Below are 24892 nucleotides of genomic sequence, written 5' to 3'. Positions count from 1 at the left end.
GCTGTGACAGCGTGTGAAGCTGTGCAAATTTTACCCGTAAAATTTGCAATTTCTTTCCTCGGGTCTAAACTTAGGGAAATGTAAATTAGGTTCTGCGAATATTTTTCATGCGGGCGGAGCAAGTTTGTAGTTTTGGGCCCATAAAAATCCGCAGAGAAAATTACCGTTATTTGATCAATAACCGATATGTCCTTGTTACGAAAATACTCAAGGACTTCCAACGGGCCACCGGGACCACCCTTGGATACAAAAAGTGCGGTCAAAAGGATGTGTTAGGAATATCCGCGGGAGTTTCTCCGCATTTCCTGGGGATATCCGGATGTTCTTTCAGGATTTCGCAGGGACATCCCTAGGACACGTTAAAGGCCGAGGGCGTGAAAAAAGTGAGAGTTCCGAAAAAAGAAAGTTGGTGGAGTATTTTATCTGAGTTATCTGAGCGGCCTGAACGCACTCCTCGTTATAGTGGCTCGAGGCATCAACTACGTGCGCCCATGTTGGCCACAATGATAAGAACAGAAGCGGTACCATGGAAGGAAGAAACTATAAAGCCAGCTAAAATTAAAAGTGGGCTAAGAGATGGCTGTTCACTACCACTCCTACTTATGGGCTGGGCGTCGTTCGAGGTTAGTGAGGCAATCAGCAAACTGAAATATTATCAGAGACTAACCCAAGGAGGAAACAAGGTGGGCAAAAAAGGTGTACTATAGTATCTATACATGAAAAGTATTAACACAAAATGAACGAAGAGAACCCGAAAGCTAAGAATGAAGTACCTACAGCGAGGGATGGGGCTCAGCAAAATCCTAAAGTGTGAAAGCGGAGGTAAAGGAGGCAGAAAGAAAGATGTGGAAAGAAAGAATGCAGGAAAAATCAGCGATAGGTATATATAGGACCCGAAAACAGTACTTAAAAAAGAGGGGTTATTTGATTACTCGCGGTGCCGTTCATTGCCATTTGAAGCTAGGACAGGGACTTTGAGAACAAAAACGTACAGGTCTAAATTTCAAGGAGTGGATATTTTGTGCTCTGCCTGTAGAACGGAAACGGAGACCATAGAGCACTTGGTATTGAGCTGCGCAGAACTTCGCCCTACCCTCCTCGAGGAAACAGCGACAGAGAAAGCGCTGGGATTTGCTGGGGATGATGGGCGAGCGGATGAGAAAAGTGTGACGTTGATGAGTGGGAGGTTAGAAGATTGGCGAAGGAAATCAAGGGAGGGGTAAATTTGGAGATGGAAAGGTAGTCAAACTAGAAATCTTAAAAGAGAAATAGATGTCTTGGCAGATTTCTGGGACGATGCCCTAATTTTCTTCTGAGGCAAGTTGATGCGTTTAGGAAGTTGCAGACTTTTGTTGACGCCTTACATGCCGACGAGGCACAGAGTTGAAAACATGGACGAAGGAGAACTTCCTTTCCTTCCTCTATGGTCGAAAATAATCCGGACAGGGCTCCGCGTTGAGCCGCATGACAATCGCTAGTGTGATCATTTTAAACATGGCGGCGCCCATGTTTGTTTGTCGGCGACTCAGTTGACTCTTTCGAAATGTTACTGTTCAATCTCGTCTGCAAACTAAACGATCGAATGCGGTGCTAATTTAGTGGACGTAGAACGTAATTCTATCGTGAAAATATTAACCCTGACGTGCAGACACTGAATATGCAGACAGAAATCAGCCGGCTTGCTTCACATTTGGATCAGTGTTTGGGCGTCAGCGATGTCCGCTACACCAGAAGTTTGCTCAAAAAGGTAGGCAAATATGAATGTTCAAATGCAGTCCTTAAAAAAAAAAAGCACTTGCGGGCACTTTTTTTATCGTTACAAAGACGTTCTTGCTTTCCAGCTCTACACGCTTATTGTTAGCGGCCAAGACCTGTCGTCTTTAACGGGAAGTCTCGTGAAACTTCTTTCTTCGCAAGACATACTGTCAAAAAAAGTCGCGTGCCTTTTTGTCACACGGTGAGTTGCTTATGCTCCAATGTGCCTTTAAGCCTCCCGCACATTACCAAGCGGCTACGATGCGCTGTCTCTAAGTTCGCGGAATTTAAGTTATTTACGTTGACATGCTCCTCAATGGTCGCATTCGTTACCGTGTTCCAGATGCAGGGACAGCGAAGAGGTTGGCTTGCTTGCCGTCAACTGCCTTCTGAAGGACAGCGCAGACCCGAACCCCATCTACCGCGGTCTTGCGCTTAACACGCTTTTCAGCGTGCCTGGGGTCATGGAACAGGCTGTGCCCAGACTTCTGGCTGGGCTCGAAGATGCCAGTGCTCACGTTCGGAGGGCGGCTGTGTCCTGCACGCTGAGTTTGCATCATTCCCATGCAAACATTGTGGACGAGTTGGACCTTGCCGATAAATTGTATGCCATGATAAGGGATCACGACCCCATCGTCGTTGTGCAGTGTATGCATGCCTTGGAAGAGATCCTGCGTGCCGAAGGCGGCATCACCGTAAACAAGAGGATAGCATCCTACCTGCTGAAACAACTGCCCGTCTTTAACAACTGGGATGTGATCTCCGTATTTAGGTATCTGAAGAAGTATGTGCCCAAAACAGTGGAGGAGGCTTTAATGTTTGTCAATGCACTTGATGTGTACCTGACTTCAAACAGCATTGCAGTACAACTGAGTGCCTTTGAACTGTTTGACCATGCAACATGTAATTTACTAAGCTATTTGCAAGTGGAAGGCGTTTCACAGGTGTGGTCAAAGCTGTCAATCAGCCTCAGCTTTTGTGAGCAGGAAATGATGTGGACAGTCCTTGACTGGGTTGAGAAGTTTCTGCAAACTTACCCGGACGTTTTCAGGCTCCACCTGCACAAGTTTTATGCTTGGTTTTCGGAGCCACCTGCACTAAAGGTAAAGAAAATGAGGATACTGAAGTGTTTAGTTCATGATAGCAACTTGCCTGAAATTTGCAATCAGTTTCTCGGCCACTGCAGGGATCACAACTGTGATGTTCGAAGGTGTGCTTTGCAGTTCATAGCTTCCCTAGCTAACAAGCACAGTGCTGCAAAGGAAATGCTGATTTCTGAATTGCTTCCCTTGCTGAATGTAACAGATGAGGTTCTAGTGTCAGATGTGCTTGGAGCTGTGTGTTCTCTATATTTCGATAAGTCTGAAGATAGTAACAAAGTGTTTGACAACATAGTCAAAAGGAAGTGGACTTGTGCAAGTGCCGAGTTCAAGTGCAGCCTTATTGACATCATTTCTACGCACGGGCTACATTTCGAGCCTTCTGTGTACATACTTGAAGACTATATTGAGAACATACGAGAGGAGGAGGAAGGCGTAAAACAGCATCTCCTAAGTGCCACATTAAGACTGTTCTTTGCGAGGCCATGTGAAGTGCAAGACTTGCTTGGCAAAGTCCTTGATGTCCTTTGTGGAGATGACAATCCTTTTCTTCGGGCTCAGGCCAAGTGTTATTACAAACTTCTTATGCATGATCCTGACATGGTGAAAGAAATTGTTCTTTCTTCCTGACACCAGATGTTTTGTTAACAGGGCAGAGAACACCTAAAGGACTTCGCTTTTGTCACAGTGTTGTGTGAGAATGAGCCAGACTTTTATTACTCTATTACTATAATACACATGTAATGAATTGTTTGCCTCAGTCTCCTTTGCCATTGTCTTCTGAAGACCCAAGCATTGTTGTGTCCAGCAGCTCCTTTAGTTTCTCCCTGAAATGGAAAGATCGGGATTCAAGTCACCCTTTTACCTTCAACTTTTAAGTACTCTGCACAGTCATCTCCAAACTGTTCTTTGGATGGAGCGTTTAACAGGATGGCGAACTTTCAACATATTCTTCACATCAGATGGTTCAACACATATTATCAAACCCGCCCAGGTTTTGGCACATGCTAAATCATCCCACCCCAGGTAGCTGAAAGCCTGAAATCAATAAGGAGTCCCCTACTGTAGGATGCTTCATAGCCCAATTTACTGTGTTAGGACATAAAAATCAATATTGTCATGACCTGAGGAGCAGTGCAGGTAGGCGGCGGGGAGAACCCAAGACTGACAGCTTTTAATTAGAGAGCCAGGGTCCAGGTCACCCAGCCAGAGCGAATCGAGAGCCAACCACTGCTTCGTTGTCGTTTCGACTAAGCGTGGAGGTCACGCGGCACGTTAGGCACGTGGCAATATATAACCCACCTGATCAGAAGCGCTGTCACAAACTCTAAACTGCATTACCCCTACATAAAATGGGAAAATGCTTAGAGTGCTTAGTGCACTAACAAACTGATGTGGCTTGTATTAAGGAGCAAGAATGCCTCCTAGGGCTAATCATGTCTGTGGGCTTTACCGATATATTACTTTGGAAGATTTCTTAATTTTTTTTTTGTCATCAGGTTATGAACGCTTTTGTGTATAGACATCGTAATGTTCAACTCAAGCATACCTACCATTCTGTAGTAACACCCATTACAACTATATAATATTCCCCAGTTTTCATTTTTGTCTTTCCAGGTAGCCAGAAGTTTTCTTTCCTACCTCAGTTAATATTAATTAGAATTACAAATTACATACAAATTAATTTTTGGAGCAGACAGTATGGATGTGCACAAAAACTGTGCCAAAGTAATGCATACCATCCGTGATATTATTAAAATTCTTCTACAAACTGCTGAACCAGCATAATTTGCTAGGAAATTCTGCATACTTTCAGATAATTTTTACTCTCTTTACAATGTATATTATCATAATCAGATTAATACCAGTAATGACAGTCTTTAAGTAACTATAACAGCCTTCACAAAATATGTACAAGGACAAACCAAGAAAGTGCTGCAAGAGATTAGGCTCTTGACTTCATGCTACTGCCACGGCAAGTAGTTTGCATAAAAGAAAGCTGTCTTACTTCAGGTTATCAGAGAGCTTGCTGAAGTTTTCTCCTTGTCGTAAGTGCTCTCCAACATCCGTGAAGCCAATCTCGGCTGCGTACCTTGCACAGAACTGGTGGAGAAAAAAAAAAGTGACACTTAGTGAGAACACCTACAGAGGTACAGCACAAATAACATCACATACATGGAGAGTTCAAGAAGTTTGTGCACCTTTATTGAAAATTTTTTTTTATTGCTCAAAGTTTCGTCATTCTGGGTAAAGCATCATGCTTCCTCACTTCTCTACTTAATCTTTATCCATGTCAGCGCACTTTTGATTGATGACAGCGGATCTGCGCTTAAAAACATCATGAAATTGACTCTTCGGAGTGGCTTTAGAGCTCAGCTGCCAATTCCAAGGTTTCAGGACCGAATCCTGGCTGCCGCAGCCGCATTTGGGGAAATGCTAAAACCCTCATGTGTCGTGAGCTGTTGGCGCATGTTGAAGAATTCCAGGTGGTCTAAATTAACCTGGAGCTGTTCACTAAGACATCCTCATAGCACATGTGACACTTTGGGGCGTTAAACCTCACATACCATATTCTTGAAATTATTCTTTTATTGGCATTGAAGGCTTTTCCATCACTGTGTAGGCGGTTTCTCTGTGCACATGGCTTTTCCCACATAAGCTGTCCTTGATTTTTATTTATGTATTTATACAGTATGGCTAGCCTTCAGATCAGGTTGTAAGCAGGAGTGGGAGATATGCACAAGAAAAAAAATTATTATACGACAAGCGTGTTTTCACAAACCGACATGAACAACTGATGACATGCACTCACGGGTGACAAAAATAACAAATATATAAAAAAAACTGCTATAAGGTTCTGTGCAAAAACAAATAAAGCTTATGTTGCAACACTTCAATCATCCACGATTAAAAATGATTACAGCTAAGGTTACAGCTAAAGAGCTTTTCTAAATGTATCGACATTTGGGTATTCCGCAATGCTGGCTGGTAGCTGGTTCCATTCGCGAACCATCTTCAGAAAGGAGTTTGCGAATGTTTCAGTACTATGGCAGGAATCTTCCTTAAATTTTTTTATTATCATGCGATCGTGTGGTCTGCCTGGACACTGGCTCTGTTTGTGTGTTTGTGTATACCGAGTTTATCGTGGAACAGCAAGTGGATATACTTTAACCGGTCGCGTTGGCGTCGCTTTCGTAAACAATCTAAACCTGCCTTTTCTACCAGAGCACTCGCGGAATTACGCCAAATAATACGAACGGTATACAAAATTAACCGCTTTTTTTTTGCACGGATTCTAGCTTGTTTATGTTGCTTTGGGTGTATGGGTCCCAAGCAATCAATCCATATTCTATTACAGGGTGAACAACAGTTTTGTATGCTATTAATTTTACCTCATGTGTACAATGTCGCAGAGTTCTTTTGGAGTACAGTTATAAATTGAGAGCTAAGTCCGGTGAGTAAGTAGGAGGACACAAAAAAATGATGCCAAAGATGCCAGTGATGACGGCACCTGCCATGTCACGATGGGCTACACATTATCGCTGTGAAGAGAGCAGTCATTCAAGTTTGATCATAGATGGCATGCTCAAACACCTCAGCTGTCACAGTATGCCCTTCACCAAATGAAATGGTGGCACATTTCCATCCCAAGCGAAAAAAAAAGTTGTGAACATCACTTAGATGGTGACTTTACTTGTCTCACTTCTCCTGGTTGTGGGGCTGTGCTTTCCCCACTAAGCCACGCTGTGCTCTTTGGTTTCAAGGCCCAACTTGAAAAAGAATAAACTCCATTGACAACGCTTTTGACACTGGGGGCTTTTCCTTTTGTAAATTTGCTGGAGAAGGTCTTTGTGAATACACACGACACTCTTCATCTTCCTTCAAGAGAAGAGCATCCTTACCAGTAAAGTTCATTTTGTACCCAAATTTCTCCTCTATAGTCTTGTCTTTGGAATGTTTGTGGCTTCTTCCAGGATTTTCAAGCAGGTATGAGGGTGGCTTTTGATAACCATTTTGAGGTGATCAACAGTTTCAGCCGAGCTTGATGCCCTGGGCCATTCTTCACAGTGATGATCACAAGTGCTGAAGTGTCTGTTCTAAATCTGAACAAACCACTGTCTGCGTGCACGAAGCAAATTAGACATTCTAGTTCCCATTCTAGGCTCTCTGTTGGTTTTGAAGACAGGAAAGGTGCAGTAACTGGCTCATTTTGTTGGTGGATACGTTCCAGCCATGAGGTGAAGAAAAAACTGGCAACTGGACTTTTTAGTGAGTGTTTTTGTGTGGATGAGGTGCCCTCCGACAAAGTGAGCCTGTTACTCTGCCTTTTCTTTTATCAAAACAAAAACAGATAGTCTAGACTGCGAATAAGACTACACAGAGAACTAGAATGTCTGATTAGCTTTGTGCAAGCGGGCCCAGATTTGTAGAGTTCTGATAGATAGTGGTTGCTCTTCAAGGTGAGAATTTAGCTTTATGAAGGATTACACCGCCGGTAAAGCTTGATAAAAATGGGAAAGAATCCCAAGACGTTTGTATTCATCAGTGAAGTGTACTATTTGACGGGCACAACTTCGTTTAGGCCTTCGTTATTCATCTGTAGCAGCGCTGGAATCGCCAGCGGTGCTGGTGAAGATGAAGCTGTGTAGCGCGACCTGGCTCGCATAGAACAGAACGCATTCGGCAACTGACCTGGCCAGCAACGTCGACAGCCTGCTCTGCTGGCTCACCAGCCGCACAGGTACCAGAACCTCCAATAAATGTGGATCACCTTCCACATCTGGTGACTTCAATGCACGCAATGCCATTCCCACCGGCTCTGCGCTCCTGCCCATCCTGTCCCTCCGCTTGGCCTTGCCACTGCATGCCCATTGTTCACGCCTGGCTTTCGGCAAATGCTCCTCACCGCCATGCATGCGCCTACCATCGCATCTGGTGAGCTTCTCCAGCCGTATCAGCATGCCTTCCTTCCTTGGCTGCCCGGCCTGCCCGCGTTTTATGCCACGGACCCCGTTTTGTGGCTGCCGCTGTTGGACTCACACTTCCATATTAACAACGTGTCAAGCCAGCTGTTGCGCTATCAGCACACCAGCCGTGAACTCCCACTGAGTCTCCTGGCAAAGCTGCGGTTGCCGCCTCCTGGCCCAGACATTTACGCTGATTTAAAAAAAATGGCCAGGCTTAGCTTGGTTAAGCCAAGAATACGTTGCATATCTCGATGGAGTTCCGTGCTGCTCCATTGACTCGATAGGCTATTGACTCGATCGCCATTGAAACTGCCCGTGTAGCAGCGCTCGATCGCCTTTGAGTCGATAGACTATCGGTTCGAGGGCCCTCGAAATGCCCGTGTGACAGGGCTATAAGACTGTCCCGGCGAAGGAGCGCAGCTCTTTTATACATATGCCGTGACGTCAATCAAAGCGCAGCGCCCCTAGCGGGAGGAGTGGGAGTCAGGTGGTGGCTGCGGCCGCGCGCGACCGCGCCAGTTGGGGCTCAGTTTTTCCTCCACGCGCCGGCGCAGCGCCCCTAGCGGGAGGAGCGGGAATCAGGTGGTGGCTGCGGCCGCGCGCGACCGCGCGAGTTGGGGCTTAGCTTTTTCTCCGTGACGTCACGCGCCGGCGCAGCGCATCTAGCGGGAGGAGCGGGAGTCAGGTGGTGGCTGCGGCCGCGCGCGACCGCGCGAGTTGTGGCCCAGCTTTTCCTCCGGCTGTCGTGACGTCGCGTCACGTGGTTTGGTGGCTGCCCGGCCGCGCCCAAGGGCTGAACTGAGTGACTGCAATATGCAACGCATAAAAGCCTGTCGGCGCACTTTGGCTTGGAGCTCCCACCGCCTTCCTGCGCTCCTGTTCCAGACTCACGCTGTGCCGCCACTCAACTCACGACAACAGGCTGAATCCCCCCTCATAGCTGCTTCGACTTTCCCTCTGCCAGCTACTACATTGGCGTCGCTCCCCACACTGGTCTGTCCACTATCGCCACCACCGAATGAGCCCCACCCACGGTTCGCAAGTGCCACGCGAGTACGTGTTGGTCTCTTGCCAACCTTCTCAACCAGCTGCCTCATACTACACCCCAGTCTCTCCCCACTTTGCTCCACCGGCCCCTACGGATGGCCGTCCACCTGTGAGCTCCCGTCCCTGGGTGCCTCCTGCCCAGCCCTGCTTGCCACCTGTTGCCCCTGCACTTGGACCATCACCAGAAGAATCCTTTCTCGACCCGGGCCCGAACTCGCTTCTTGTCCCATGTTCTTCTGCCACCTCATGCCCAACCGCAGTGAGCCCATCTGTTCCTCCTGTCACAAGGTGTGTATGCACAACCCACCAGAGTCTAGTCGTGCATCACGCACCACCTGAACTGCCTGCCACAGATCCCTGCGCACCTGGTGCCTTCACAGGTGACTGCACCTCTGCGTCAGGCGATACAGCCACCGAAGGTGGTGCCATGCTTGCGATGCATTGCAGCATGCCCCATCCAATACCACCAATGGTCGCAGCCCTATTGCTTCCTTCCAATTCCGACCCCTACGCCACGGACTTGTGCCCTCTGTTCCCAGCAAGCAGTGCCAATGCCACAGTGGGCTCGCTTTGCAGACAGTCGGTGCATCCTGTGGCCCGCTTCACCTACTTCCTAACAAGGCAACCCGTGCCCCATGCAACAGACATCTAGCCCAGAGCCATCCGCCGTCGTTTCGCCATCGCCAGCGGCCGAGGCATCGCCTTCATTGACTGGGCCAGCGCACATCGTGTATCTCCCGTAAATCCCCACGCGGCTGCATTTCCTGTATGGACATTTCCCGGCCAACTTCAACCCAACTGCCGATTCCACCAGTTGACCTTACGACTGGAGCAAGCCCAGCTCGCAGCCCATTCGTGCATGCTTATTCCCGCCTGTTCATTCCATCATCATCCTCATCCTTTGGCTCCCCTCGCCCTTTGCGAAGCAGCCAGGCTTGGCCGCCTGAGTTTACTCCCCGCCCGGCGGCCTCCAAGAACTTAGCTGTGTCTTGAACTTGACCGACCTGTAGAAACTTGTACATATTGTTTTTCTTTTTTGCTTTATCGCACATAGCGCTAGGGGGGAGCACCTGTAGCGACGCTGGCATTGCAAGCGGCACTGGTGAAGATGAAGCTGGGGAGCGCGACCTGGCTCGCACAGAACAAAACGCATTCGGCAACCGACCTGGCCAGCAACTTCGACAGCCCGCTCCGCCGGCTCACTAGCCACGGCTACCGGGACCTCCGATAAATGTGGATCACCTTCCACACATCTTTATAATGAGCTCGGAGCCCACAAAATTAATGGAGAGGTGTTTGGTGACAGAGTAGAAGCAGCATAAAGATCTGTCGGATACATATGCTCCATGAACACAAGTGCACAGCCTTTTGGAACATAGTATTATGAAAAGTTTGCATAATGTAACGTATTTGATATTATGATCTACCGTGGCATGTTTACATCCAACTGTGCCATTGATGCTCTTTTCTGGTCGATTGTGATTCATGCTTGTCCATAGAAAACTACTGGCTTTGTTCAAAAGTAGCAAGGTAAGCATCCTGTGACACCATATCGAAGACTGATGTGATAGCTACTACTGCAATATCAGATGGGAATCTTCTCAGGCCAGTACAAAACAATGACACATGGAGGTGATCATGCTTGCCCAAGCCACGAGCAGAGATTTATTTGTATGAAGCTGTACTGTTCCAGGTATTGACTACTGCTGCCAAAGAGTTCCTACTCAAAGGACTATAGACAACAAATTTTTGCTTCTGTGTTTTCTTAATTCAAACGATGTGTTAGACATTGATATACATGGGGCACCCAGTGGTATTTGCCTATGACTGCTAAGTAATTTATAATTGAATTTATTCTTGACGCTGTTTCGGCTTCATCAACTGAACAATTGCTGTGGCGTATAGTTGAACTCTAGGTCACGTGAGGCACAAAAAAAAATGGCAATACAACTGCCGATATGTCATTTGTTGGAATCCTAGCGTTTTAAGCAGGCACTGGCTTAAGTGCTGTAGTGAGTCAAAACTATGTATCAGTGTTTATATTGCAGTTTTTCAGTTCCTCACGTGACATAAAGTTCAACTGCACATCACGGCCATCATTCGGTCGATGAAATGAAACAGCATCAGAGAAGAAATTCAATTACAAATTATTTAGCGGTCGTAGGTGAATACCAAACGGTGATCTACATATTCTAATGTCTAACGCATCATTTTACAAAAGAAAACATGAAATAAAATTAGGTGTCTAGAGTCCTTTAAACTTTCAGTGACCACATCAAACTGAAACACAGTCGGAAGCTGGTGCTTATACTACCAGTGCTAGAAGTTGCGGAGTTGGAGCTTGCCAACAGAAAATGCAGAGCCAAAGTTGACTTACAAATGCCTTTTCGTCATCCTTCTTGTTGAGGACTGCCTGGGCGAAGTTCTTCAAGCACTCTACACTAGAAGTCGCAAAAAATAGAAAATGGGGTTCATGTGACAGAGGCGATTTTCCGCCAAAGGTTGCTCACCTACCTTGGGTAACCCAAGATTCTGTGCTGTTCTTTGTCCAGCTTCTGCACGACAGCCCTGTGACAGTGATGTGGGAGGCCCTCAGAATTATGCATAGCAGTAAATGGGACAACACAAGTGATAACGGCAGGTGAAATGGCACATTTCCATAAATTTGTGGGTGCCAGAAACTTACCATGCATCAGGCAGCCTGTCTCTTGTGTTCAAGAACACTGTCATCATGTCACCAAACATCTGTCCTGTCCACCTGCAGAGTGTGGGACGCTTGTTATGATATCGCCTTACTCAACAGCTGAGGATCAGTAAAGAAACAAGCAAGGAACACTCACTGGAAAGTGGTACCTTTATAACATGTGACCAGCGAACAGAAGCAAAACTCGAATTTTGAGAATTTTCGTTCAATTAATACTAGCCTTCCAAACTGCATTGTGTGAAAAATTGCACTTTCCAAGCACTTCACAATAAAGAACAGTAGCCATAAAATTTTCAGTTGCAATGCATGATAAAATACAACATAAAAACCAAGCGTGCCTAAAGCCTGGCCACTAAGTTTTGAAAGGTAAATTAACAGTGTTAGGACTGCACTGGTTCATAGAAACAAGAAAAAAAGGTATCGTGCTTCCATCGTGCTCTGTTTCTTTAAGCCAGCGCAGTTACACACCATGCAATCGCACCAAATTGCTCCATTTGAAGCACTGCTGAGCTAGATTTTATATACAATACAATGACAGACCATGCTGTGTACAAAAATTTATAGCAGTGGAGGGTGAAAACGCTTCAAGAAACACTGCAATTCGATGTCATTTATGCAGCCTAAGAAATCTTTTTTAGTGTCTAGAGTTAAAGAATAAGTTTATATGCGTGGAGTGAGCACAACATCAAAGCAAGATATATTGCTTTAGGTTCACAAAAGTCTTGTTTAACGCCTGTCTTTGGATGAAAACAAATTGCTCTAGCTAAGAGAAACTTTTCACGCAGAAAACGGGCAAAACTGATTCCTGCAGTCTAGAAAAAAGTGTGGCACTACAACTCTCGAACCAACCAGTAATTGTGACACTGCCTACATACGTGGAAAAAAGGAAATTTCAAGATACACGTCAAGCAACACCAAAATATGACATCGTCCAAGACAATACCCGTTCAAACGCTTTGGAGCAGCACCATGAAGACACTGGCCCTGCATTGACTGGGATGCAGCTCGTGTGATTTCCAACAAAAAATCACTATCAAAACGCTTGTTCATGACGTCTCTGCACATCCAATTGATGCCATGTATGACTGACTGGACATGAGGCAATCTCCCCGAGATATATATATGTTCCCTCAAAAAATAACCCATGTATAATGCACCAACTATTCCTTTGTTTCACTTCGATCAAGGCACCTTTATGAGCATAGAAGTGTCAATGTTTTTCCTCTTGTGAAAATTTCAGTGAGTGTACGTTTTTTTTCCATTGCTAAGTCCATCCTACTGAGATGAAACACAGCCAAAACCTTGGACGCTTGCGTGAACTGAGTGGTACTGGTTGTGTGCATCATGTCAGCCCCATGATATTGCACCTTTTGAAATTTCAATGTATGAATCATTTTAACAAAGAGAAAAAAAAAGCAAGCACCTCATTGACGAGTGCAGAAATGAACAATTATCGATATGTCAAGCCCTGAAGCCTTGCTCTCCATTTATCTCATTGCTCAAGTAATTTTTCTCACCAAGGGATGTATAACCACACCATTCTAGAGCTACAATTCATGACCGGCCTCCACCCTGTGCATGCCAAACAACTAGTGCCAAGGAACCTTTGGCCAAGCTTCCCTCGAGTTGTAAAGCACCACCATCATCGCTCAGCTGGAGAAACATAAGTGCAAAGTCCGAGCTTAATTTCCCATGGCACATAAACCACACTCGACGCTTTGAAATGAGTGAGTGCACGAATGTGGATCTCTCTGTGCAATCACTTCCGGCGACTGTACAGCATTTCTTTGCAAAACTCACGCCAATAAGTATGTGTGCCTCTCATTAAAGTGTACAACCAATGGGAGAGTTTGCGGAGGAGCCAGATAATGTCAGAAACAAGTCAAATTTCACCCTTCATCTTAACCAGCTCTGTCAGTGCTTACACAATGTAATCACGGAACGCTGTATCCTGCATTTGAAAATGCACATATTTACACCCTTAAAGCTGTATAAAGAAAAATGAAAAAGCACTGCAGCATGCTGCATGTCTTACTCAATGGGCTGCAGCCGCCGAGTTGGAATTGGTGTGTCACATCTTTCATTGATGTCTGTTGCGATCACAGCCAACTGTACCTGAACCTGTAAGCATGGTGAAATGCAATTGCAGAGAAGTCATTATCTGCTGGCAGCTTTTCTCTGTGCCGCCACCTGGCACCTGATTTACTATGTCTATGAAAAGCACAGGTTGCTTCTAGTGCTTGAGACTGGTGTTTGAGTTCTTCTGAGATCGCAAAGGAGCATGTAGTAGATAGGTGCAAGTATTTAGCAAAGAAAGGGAGGCAGAACAGACATAAAATGTTGCTTACGTCATCTGGCCGCTTTGTCTTGGCCATTAGCGCAAGCATAGCTTTGATGACCTTGGTTCTCTCATGCTGTCTGAAGAGAACAATATCTGGATTGGAAAGACAAACAAGGCAAGTCACATGCTTGCTGGCTTGTCTTCATAGTTCTGGGACATTGACAAGGCAGGTAAGCAGCAGGCAGAAGCCAGCACTGGCACTTAATATCTTTCATATTTTGATTGCTAAGCTAATGTACGAACCCTCTGCACTTCAAGCTATACCAATTCCACAGAAGTAATCTGTTCTACAGGTAGTAACAGCATTGTTTGAGCATAAAATGTAGTTTAACAGAGCAAGACTGCTGGTACATGAAGTCAAAGGTCTTTTTCTGACCATGTTCTCATATAAAATACAAGCCTGGCAGCAATGGTTGGACTGGACCATTGGTTTCTTAACGTTAAGAATGATATTACAGAAATGAAGAGCCCAACAGTAAGTAAGCAGTTCTGCCCATGCACTGAGCTGTGAAGTGACACCATTTATGCAGAGTTAAGTATCACATGCTACTTCAGACACTCTTTACTTTTACAGCAACAGTACTCAGAGAATCACTTTGCTGGACTCTGGCCCACTTGTGGCAGAAAAGAAACTTGGCGAAAGATATTGGAAGCCGAATTCACTACCCGCTCTGCTTTCGTTTGAAGCACCCTTGAGAGGGATAATTAGCGTTGCTAAAATACATAGTATTGTATTTAGTTTTGTCAGACGACGTTCCTGCAGTGCATGCTGTAATGCGTTATGACTGATTGCTTGCAATAAATAGGCATAGTGAACCTCAAATAATCTAATTTGCTACGCATAAGTAAAAAACACGTCTTTCCAATTAATTACTTAGCTGAGATTTGATGCTGAAAGTGGTTTGGCACACATGAACAGCTGCTCCGTTTTCATCTTTCTTGCGTTCTTGCCAGTATCGATAGCATATGAGTGTGGCGCAGTACAGACATGGCTAGCGTCAGTGTGGTGGCACACGTGCCGATTCTGACCTCTGTGAGGTGACCCTTGCTGACAAAAACGTTTGAGGTCACTGCGGTAACCCGCATTGAAGGAATGCGAAAGCATTGACGCCTCCTCATTTCTCTATGCCCCTCTTTTCCTCTCTTTGCTTCACTCATCGGCTCTCTTTGTTTTGCTTGTTTCTTCTCCTCATATTTACTCGATTAAGCACTGATGTAAATTCATCCAATTTCCCAATTACCACAATTAACTGTCTTACTTAATCAAGTTCCATCATGTGCCCATTTTGAATTTTCAAATTTGGTGCCACATGTTGCCCTGGCTCTGCCCACTTTTTCGACATTTTTGGCTCTAGTTAATTAACTAATCAACTTATCAACATAATTTTGTTTTTTACATCAACCTCACATCATCCTCTTTCAATTGCAACCATTCGTTTGACACTACCTAAGATCCTCACAACTGCCGCAGGCACGTTCTGCGGACACATTTTGCAGACATGACCTTGTTGACATAGCCTAGTAAAGCTTTCGCTTTAATATGTTGCGTGATAGCTTAAATGTCTGACTGCTTTTTTTTGTCTCCGGGATACAGCAATAGATGTTACCAAAATTTGAAAATACTAACAGTAGTGTCTACAATAGTTACCTGTCCACAACTGGGGCACATAGTGGATGGCATCATTCAGGTCAATGGCCTCTATGATGTCGCACACAACACTTGGCTCTGGGGTGTAAATCTGCAAAATCAGCGCTGATGGTTGATGTTTGCTTTTTTTTTTTACTTGAGACTAGGATCGCAAAAGTACAGTGCAACTTACGTTAGGAACATACTTGTTGTACATGTCGAAAAACACATCAATGTTCTCAGTAGCACAAAGCAGCTTGAAGAAGTGCTGGCTGGAATATCAGAATAGGCATTCATCAGCTACATCAGGCAACTGCGAGCACCATGACAAGGCTCCAAAAACCCTGGTTTATAGTTTGCTTACTAGTATATCGACTCCTTGAATGAATCTCCTATCAAATCGTAGTTGCTTCCATAGTTCAACAGCCCATGAACCTTGTAAGCCAACTCTTTGTCAAGCAGGTGGTTGTGGCACTGCAGGACAGACATCAGGCTGTAAGCCGCAATGCTAATTCGCAGCAAAGTAGTATGTGCATCAAACTTGTAAGAAATACTCACCACATCCATTGCACTCACGAAGAAGAACACTGAAATGATATCAACGTGAACTGGCTTTAATGGTGCATAGGCTGCCATGGTTCAAGAGGCTCACGTATTGCACAATACTGACATAATATTCTTAACAGATGATCACATACCACACAAAATGCTGCGTGTGTCAAAAAAGATAATGCTACCTAAGCGCTTGGCAAATAAGACTGCGGCATATTTCATTAAAACCTCCTTTTATAAACTTTCCACTGAAGAAAGAAATTCTGACTTTGTCACAGTCAGTCTTTGCACCATGTTTCTTCGTGTTTTACAAAAGTCTTGAGTAACGATATTATTTGTTGCTTTGATGACTTAGTGCAATGCTTCATTTGTATATATAGTTTTGTATGAAGAGAAGTGAGATAAGTCAAGACACTGAACTAAAAGCTTGAGCCACAAATATAACAAATTGTTTTGTGCTTATCTTAATCAGTGAAATATTTTTTTCAAAAGAAGGGTACAAAAAACGTGGCCTAGGTGTAATGTCTGACTTGTCACTACTGTTTACAGCAAGTGTTCCTGCTATCACCTTTGTGTTCTGTATTCAATTAATATGAGTCGTTGCTGGAATGAAATCTACAACATATCAATTACTTTGTGCTATTAAACATTTCAATAAATGAATAAGGTAATTATACTTTGTTCAGTGACTAAATAGAAAAAAGTACAAGGCTAGCTAAATCATCTCCACCTGCTCAAAGGTGCAAATGCTAATAAGCCTTCAGCAATCCTAGATTCACACACATGCCTGCTTCTGCAGCTGCCTGTAATGTGTCTTAGCAACTGCCTAAGTTCATGCTGGCTTTGATGTGCTACATGTCCGATACGTGCCATGCTGCATTACTGACCAAATGCTGCTCAGCAGGACAAAACCGATCTTTCGGAAAAAGTTAAACCCTTGTTGTTGTGACATGGAGGAAACACTGACAAAAGTGAAGCAATTCTAGGAGCTTCGTCCACGAAAGAAAAAGTGTCATGCATAAATGGACATTATAACAGAACAAATGGCTTACGAACCATCCTTGGGATCTCTTATTTCAAAAGACTTGTTTTCAATCTCTTTCATGATGCTGTGCAGTATGGTGCTTGGCGAACCTCCTGTGTCGGAGTAAAGATGGGTGGTGATGGTGGTCTCGCTGCATGAGCAGCCAATGCTCGCATGGCGCTAGCAACTCACGTGTTTTGCAGAAAATGACGAGTAAGTAGTAGTAGCTGGCTAGGCTTGGCTCTGAAAATGATTGGACTGTGTCAGCTAAAACACTTGCATTGGCACAATACAAAAATATGTCAAAAAAGTTCTACTGTGGATCAGCTTACATTACATTGACAATTCGTGGCATGGGCACATCATCACGTTCAATGCAGGTATCCATGTGTTTGTATCTTACTTTTTGAAACTCTGCCTGCACTATTCTTATTTCCTTCTACAGAAGAATCTCAATGATACGATCACACATGAATTTCGATATGATATGAATCTGCAAAATTCCACGGCCAAAGTGCATTGTGTACAATGGACAGAATTCCGGATGATATGAACGCTCTATTGTGCCATTACGGATGTACGAACGTGGGAGCCGCGACTGCACCTGCGAGCACTAAGCACTGCCCTCGCATCAAAATGCCGTGATCGCTAAACGTGCGGTACACACCGTGAGCAATTAACAGTGGCTTGCGGCTGTAAATAAATCCCGTCAGCCTGAACAGATCTGCGTGAATGCATTTCCCGTGCTCTGGCATGTTAATTTTCTTTATGGCTGATACGAATTTTGGATGACACAAATATTTTTTGCGACCCTGTGAGATTAGTATCATTGAGATTGTAGTGCAGCCACTTAATATACAATACCCTCCGTTCCCTTTTACTTTTTTTTGTTGTAGTGAAGCAGACTGGGTAATAAACTGACACTATAAGAACTATAATGAAACCATATACTAAATATCTTTAATGGTCCGCTGATATCTATTCCCATGTTTAGTTCACCATCACTAAGAGCCTAACTATGTGCTGGACAAAAGCCCCTCCCACTGATTGAAAATTCAACTTTTACTATCCTCGCACTCATCCGCCCACCTGACACCCTGTTGCACCCTGCTAAGTCTGCCTTTCCTTTGCCTCATTATGTCATGACTGAAAAAGACTCCATGGTCATCGTTTCAAAGTGGACACTGGTGTAACCTAGCCTCAGCAATCTGTGCAAAAAAAAGCCTATCTTGCCATTGCCTCAATAGGCTTGTTACTTCACCTCAGGTGAAGTAACATCTTTGTTGGTGCAGAGTGGTAATCTATCGATTTTGGCCAACTTAAACTTATCTTTTGAAGCACTTCTATTCGGTGCACCTTTGAGTTCACATTGTGAATCTCACTGTTTAGTCTTATATCACTTGTGGCTACTTAGTGGGGTGCAATTTTTAGATGTGCTGGCATTGACATTTTGACAATGTTCACTGAACATTACGTACCGATGCCAAGATGCTTCATCTCTGAGAACACTTGCAGGGCATATTTTCTCGCAGCCGGTGACGCCCCGAACCGTGACACAATTTCAAGTGCAGTGTTCATGGTGGTGATGTTGGGCTTGAGACGACTTTTCTCAATGCCGAGCATTATTTCCTATGCACAAAAAACCAACATATTAAAGAGAAGCAGATGCAGACAAAAGCGTACAAGCAGATTTAAATAAAAAAACGTTACTTAAACATTCAGCACCAGCTCTGAAACCAGAGGCCAACATTATGAAAAGTAAAAAATAATGAATGACTTGACTGTAGCGTGCACACATTCAAAGGTTGTCGTTGGCTGCAGTCTCGTGATGCCATCTGATCACAATCGCTAAAGCAGGCATGGCAACCCAAAAGCTTCTGAAGCAAGGTCGTTCGGATGAACTCACTTAAAGAAAAGCATTCCTTAGTCAGGCACTCTGCAGACTTTTTTTTTTTTTTTTACTGCACAAGCAGTACCAGTGCCGCAATGCGAAAATGCTGGCATCTATCCATAGCCTCGGAAAGCAAAGCCTCCGCCCTGCAGAAGCACCACTCACCAGCCACCTTTCTACCGCCACCCTTAATCTGACACCCTTGATTCCCCACCCTCGATCCACCTCTGGACCCCACCCCTGCCGAGATGCACCATCCAGCAACCATCTGCCCAACTCTACCCTTCAGAAGTGCCATCCACCACCAACTCACAAGGCGTCCACCCACTAGAAGCGCACCCAGCAGTGGAATAGAAACCTGATGAAAGATGCAGTGGGAAAGATAGCTGCCCTCCAGGAACACCATCCACGAGCCACCTCACCAAACCACCCCACTAGCTAGGGCGCTGCCCACCCACCCACCATCCCTTCAACCTATCGAACCTTCAACTCGCCTCCACCCACTTTCAACCCCAGAAAGAAAAATCTCGGCTAAGAGCAAAAGCATCAAAGTAATCATCAAGGCTAGACAAACTGCTTTCATAGAACTGTCTCATCAAATGCCCGACTGTCCCATACATTTCTTTTTTTACTTTTTTCAAGACCATGAAAATGCGCTCACACATGCACTACACTGCACAGCCAGACAGTTGTAAAATGTCCAAAAAGAACAGCACACAATGTTTCGAAGCAAGCAGCTAAGTTTAATGTCGCAGGCTATACGCTGCCCAAGAAAAATTTTAACTTGTCAGCAGAGGGTAAAAGACGAGATTTCACCACGGTGCAAGCTAAGAGAGATACTTAGCAAGCCTGTTGTAGTTGGACGTAGAGGTGAAATGCAGAACGCTCACCTTTGCCAGCTCCCACCGGCTGTCATAGCTCTCCCTGAGGAAGGGCACCATGCTCAAGAGACTGTTGTACACTTCGAGAGGAGCTGCAACATGAAAGATCGTGCCTTTATGAGTGGCAGCACTCTGCACTAAGAACCGCAGGTTCCTTTTTTGCGGGCCTTCTTTTCATGACATCAGAACCATACATCTTAGTGTAGCAAAGTTTAATTTCGACAGTGGTAGCTATAGAAAATCAGATGTTAGTTTTGTAAGTAGTTTGCTTGGCTAGCATTCTACATGGAGCCATAGATACTTACGTGTCATCCCCTTTGACTGCATTTCCTGGAACAATTCATAGGCCTTGTCAACGTGGTAGTGCTGCAAATGGAAAAATGAGACAGGGTTTGAAAATTAATGCACCCAGTTTATCAAATAAAAGTGCGCTCTATGTGACAGGAGGCTGGTGAAAATCAAGAAAATGCAGTGGGGACATGGAGGAAAGAAAACTAAGGAAAGGTCGTGATGTTGCTCTATGCGAAGCCACCCCGCACGCAAAATTACCACGTATGATGGGGTCCTGTTCTTCTCGGCTGCCCATGGCACCAAAACTCCTTGCGTGCCTACCGCCACACTCCCCCTTCATAACAATGAAGCCGTTGCTATTTGCCCCATAAGTACCTAGACTTTGGGAATGACACGTGACTTCCGGCACTCTTTCTGCAATCCATCTAAGATATATGGGGCCTCCCCTTATATATCCATCCTCCGTGATTAAGCAGCATTGATACATTTTATCACAGGAAAGGGGAGAGCAAAAAAGCACTGATGAAAATCGGGCATGCACGTTTCTACATGGTTGGGGACAGGAAATAAAAAATGTTATTAAGCCCACTTATTCACAGTTCCTTTCCTAAGTTAGCCGTTTGACCAGCACATGCGACTTACCTTTGCCATACCCTGGATCAGAGCAGCATAGGCTCTTCCATCTTTATTTTCGATGCTTTCAAAAACCTTTTCAGCCAGGCAACCATCCCTGGAAAGAGAAACGGTGGTACGAGATGACTACAAGTGCTACAAGCTATTTAAAATTTCAAATGTTGTTGCCGGAGTACTACACGGCATTTTACGCACATTTTCCATACGAAATTACTGGAACATTAGTAACGTATATTGGGTATGCCAGAAACAGGCTTACTTCCAGGACTTCCTTGTTTCTCTGGGGGCCATCTGACGCTGCCACCTTTCCTGTCAGTGGTGAGAATAGATGAGAAGAGTTGCAAAAAGATAAATATACAGCGGGCAGCAAGAATTTTACAGCTCTAGCCGCTGAGCAAGACAATATAAGCAAGATGGTGACCTAGTAACACATCATACAAATCACATCCTGAGAACATGGAATGAAGCCTTTCTACCCTGAAAGATGTAGTTGAAAAACTTGAGGAGTAAGAACATTTTTGTTAGAAAAAAAAAAAGACCTCTGAATCACCTAAGCTGTGTTACATGAAAGGTGTTTCCGCGGGCTTCCATAAGTTCACGCATCTGAAATTTGTGGCTACCACAGTAACAGGATCCAATGATGATAATGCTTGTAGGCAAAGTGGCAAGATACCAATGATTGCCAAATGATACCCTCTTGGTCAAATGTTTAGGGGAATCACCCAAGGTGGAGTATATTTGTAATAAGGGAGTAATTAGTCATTGACAGCCACCTGAGCACAGCCATACGGCTACAAAGGAAAGCTATACAGCTTTCTCAGAAACCTCGTAGTTAAAGAAAAATTCGTTCTCGTCCGGGGTTTGAACCCGGGACCACCGCTTCACCGGAGCAGCTGCTCTACCAACTGAGCTAACCGGGACGGCAAGCTTATGGTAGGGCAAGAGCAAATTGATCTATAACTCGAAGTGGGAACTGTGTTGGTCAAATGTTTAAGGGAATCCCCCAAGGTGGAGTACAATTGTAATAAGGAAGTATTTACTCACTGACATCCACCCGAGCGCAGCCATACAGCTACAAAGCTAGCTTTCCTTTGCAGCCATATGGCTGCGCTCGGGTGGATGTCGATAAGTAATTAACCCCTTATTATGATATCCTCTTGTCTAACATGCCAACAGAAATTCAACTAGAGGGGTAGAAGAATTGATATAGGCTGTCTGTTTTCATAGTTTCGTAGTCCTTATGGTCCTCTGACATAGTTCCTACGATCCTCCTTTTTATGTTTCGGAAAGAGCTCATGTGTGCAATTGTGGCACACATGGAGAGATTGCACGTATCTTTAGCTGCCATAAGCATGAGGCACCAAAGATGAATGGATGGATGCTAAGAGCATCCCTTACCAGTTCATAATTTTTTTCTACAAACACTGATACCTGCTGCTGGCAGTGAGGAGAGACACTGACTGCCACACCCAATGAGGTTTTTGGTCTATTGGCACAGTGATGAAATTACTGATCTCATCACAGAGTGCGCTTGTTGGAGCAATTTATACACCTGTCAGGTAGCAGGTCAGCTAGACCAGCTTACTGGGCTCTGTTGCATGAACTGACTTGGCACTCAAATTCATGAGATTTCGGTAGCCGAAGTCCAGTTTCTCCTGTGCCCCACAGTCACCCGCGACGCACAAATGGTGTGGGTGAGGCTCCCAGGCTCCCTTCTATCAGCCTCCATCCATACTCTGTGACCCATAATCATGAAGGCGACAATGTAAGTGTGGAAGTGCAAAAGCGTGTTTGATTCACAAGTAAACCGACAGGTTAAACATCATTTACTAGTTAATGAGAACGAGCTAGTGGAAGATGATTTTTAGCAGGACTGGGGGTATCTAGTAGAACTGAAAAAAACTTGAGGGGACACTTAAGCTCTGCCTTAAAGGTATGATGCGATAACGTTAATGGGTCCCTTCAGCGGCTTGGGTCCTCTTTGTGCATCACTCCGTAGGCACGGACACTTCTCTTTTTTTCACCATCACATAATGCTTAATTTACCCATAAGAATTCAATGTGATAGCATAAGAGATCCCTACTGCACTGACAATCCTCCTCTGTCACAGACATTCTGCCTACATGCCTATATATGCGCCACTGTACCGGCCGGTGGCTGTTTCAAACATAGCCAATGGTGGGGTTTGAGACACATGATGTCAGCAAACTGCCCACAATCAAGTGGGCCGGTTGTGATGACATCACATGGTCACGTGACCTAGGTGGTAGGCGGGCTGCCGGATTTTCTCAGAATACCGATGACAACGACACCAATGACATTGGCTTTTCCACAGAATGGGAGCCTTAACACTTAGTGAGTTAAAAGGAAGACTGAAGGTCACAGGCACAGTATTCAACTGATACAGACTGTGACCTTACTTCTGCTATTCTACACTTCAGCTCTATGTGAGTTTGTTCTTGGTAATGCCTGGACAGGTGACTGTGAATAAATATGAAACATTTCAGGAAAGACTCGTCACTGCTCTGCAACATAATCATTAAAATCTAGTTGCCTATTCATACGTGGAATTTCATGCATGAATTTCATGACAGAAATTATCACAGAGCTAGCACAATAGGAGCTGCATGTGATCTCACAATTGTTTAAAGGTTCTAAAGCCAGCTTTAAATAAGCAGCTTTTCTTACTTACTTCTGTCAAATCTTCGTCAAGTGGTTGCTTACAGTTGTAAAAGCACAGCAATTCCAGAAATGACTGCAGCACATCCTGGGAGACTGGTACACCTGTGGAGGACATCGAAGCAGCATTCAGAGCCAGAGTAAAAACTACAGCCTGTGGAACACAGTCTGCATCATGGTGTATGCACCTTTTGCGTTGAGGTTTTGGTACACAATGACAGCACTGTCGAGGTCAACCTTTTCAATACAAATTACGAGGTCATTCTCTTCAACCTCGCTTTCGGCGGTGTATTTCTTCTTGGGGTTAAACGCCTGCACATACACAGCAAACAGTACAAATCATTCCGTTTTGCACATGGCGTATCGTAAACAGCTTTTAAGTGAATACTGCCACAAACCTCGACATTCGGCTCTGCAGGGTTATGAAGGAAACTCCCTGGATACTTGTCGAGAAAATACTTGGCTGCTTTTTTCCCCGATTCCTTCGCAAGCGCGTAGGTTCTCTAAAGAGAGAGAGAGAGAAGGGTCGTTTGATTTCACGGAACTCAAATGTGTCAACAATAAATTGTTCTGTGCTGGTTTCAAACCTTGGCCACATTGCTGGCAGGAATGAAGAATGGGTCGTCGTGGTATTTATAGTGAGGTGCCGTGAAATCCTGAAATAGATTCCCGAAAAAGTTAACTCCTGCCCTTGGCGATGACGGCAATCATCTTACGCGTTGGACAGTCGATGCAAGCGCCTTCAGGATATCTGTTGGCCCCCTGCGACATGACGTAAGCCCCTTTGAAACTTTCGCCGAAATTAAACGTGCCACCCAAAGCAAGCTGATCGAATGTCGATCACGAATATCACGAGTACCTTGGGATTCTTTTTGGAATTACGATGGTTTGCTTTGCCGATCCGTCCGATGACACATCACCAGTGATGACTTTTTCTATATGGAAAAAAAAAGAGGGGGTATGAATAAATTGTTTCTTTAGACAGACATTACTTTCACTCACCTGCAGACGATGCGCTAGGCGCCGTCTGAGTAGATGCGAATCGTGCTGGTGTGCGACTGAAGCAACAAGGCAAAAAATAAGCATAATGAGCGCGTATATTTACGCGTCTGCAATATTTGTGCAAAGTGATCGGCCGAATTCCTCTTACCGTGCAATGAACAGCAGTTTTTTGGTGTTAGCATACTCGCGGCATGTAAACGCCGTGCGGGCAGCCATGATTTCGATTTGCGTTGTCAATGGCGCTGCTACTTACCCGCATAGCACATTTCTGAATACCTTCTAAGGACTATGCTAAGTAATAAGTAGTATGCAGAACATTTCGCATTAAATGTAACTACTTTATTTTGTATGCGTTTTATGTTTAGCTAAAGTTCAAAGCTGGGCTGCGTCGTTGCCA

At 44.7% G+C, this 24892-nt stretch overlaps 2 protein-coding genes across 2 annotated transcripts; one reads left to right on the top strand and one right to left on the bottom strand.

Annotated features, from left to right (window-relative positions):
* Positions 1-1479: 1479 nt before the first annotated feature.
* Positions 1480-5686, top strand: LOC144099082 (AP-4 complex subunit beta-1-like). The gene is made up of 3 exons (XM_077632166.1): positions 1480-1747; positions 1842-1957; positions 2099-5686. Exons 1-3 carry the CDS (start codon positions 1658-1660, stop codon positions 3483-3485), a joined length of 1593 nt encoding a protein of 530 aa, XP_077488292.1. The 5' UTR covers positions 1480-1657; the 3' UTR covers positions 3486-5686.
* LOC144099081 (small ribosomal subunit protein mS39) lies at positions 3546-24796 on the bottom strand. Its single transcript, XM_077632165.1, has 26 exons — positions 24644-24796; positions 24496-24551; positions 24353-24428; positions 24210-24255; positions 24081-24149; positions 23892-23996; positions 23682-23805; positions 23507-23598; positions 21073-21122; positions 20823-20910; positions 20195-20255; positions 19899-19981; positions 18596-18746; positions 17310-17360; positions 17150-17230; positions 16100-16128; positions 15906-16015; positions 15735-15813; positions 15563-15653; positions 13922-14007; positions 13609-13694; positions 11556-11627; positions 11384-11437; positions 11247-11310; positions 4864-4958; positions 3546-3682 (listed from the first exon to the last, which is right to left on the bottom strand). The coding sequence occupies exons 1-26, from the start codon at positions 24709-24711 to the stop codon at positions 3613-3615; spliced, it is 2037 nt and encodes a 678-aa protein (XP_077488291.1). The 5' UTR covers positions 24712-24796; the 3' UTR covers positions 3546-3612.
* Between the last annotated feature and the right edge of the window lie 96 nt (positions 24797-24892).

The sequence above is a fragment of the Amblyomma americanum genome, chromosome 7 (assembly GCF_052857255.1).
Source record: "Amblyomma americanum isolate KBUSLIRL-KWMA chromosome 7, ASM5285725v1, whole genome shotgun sequence".
Taxonomy (NCBI): domain Eukaryota; kingdom Metazoa; phylum Arthropoda; class Arachnida; order Ixodida; family Ixodidae; genus Amblyomma; species Amblyomma americanum.
Note: the sequence above shows the minus strand (reverse complement) of the source record. Positions and strands in the feature narration are given on the sequence as shown.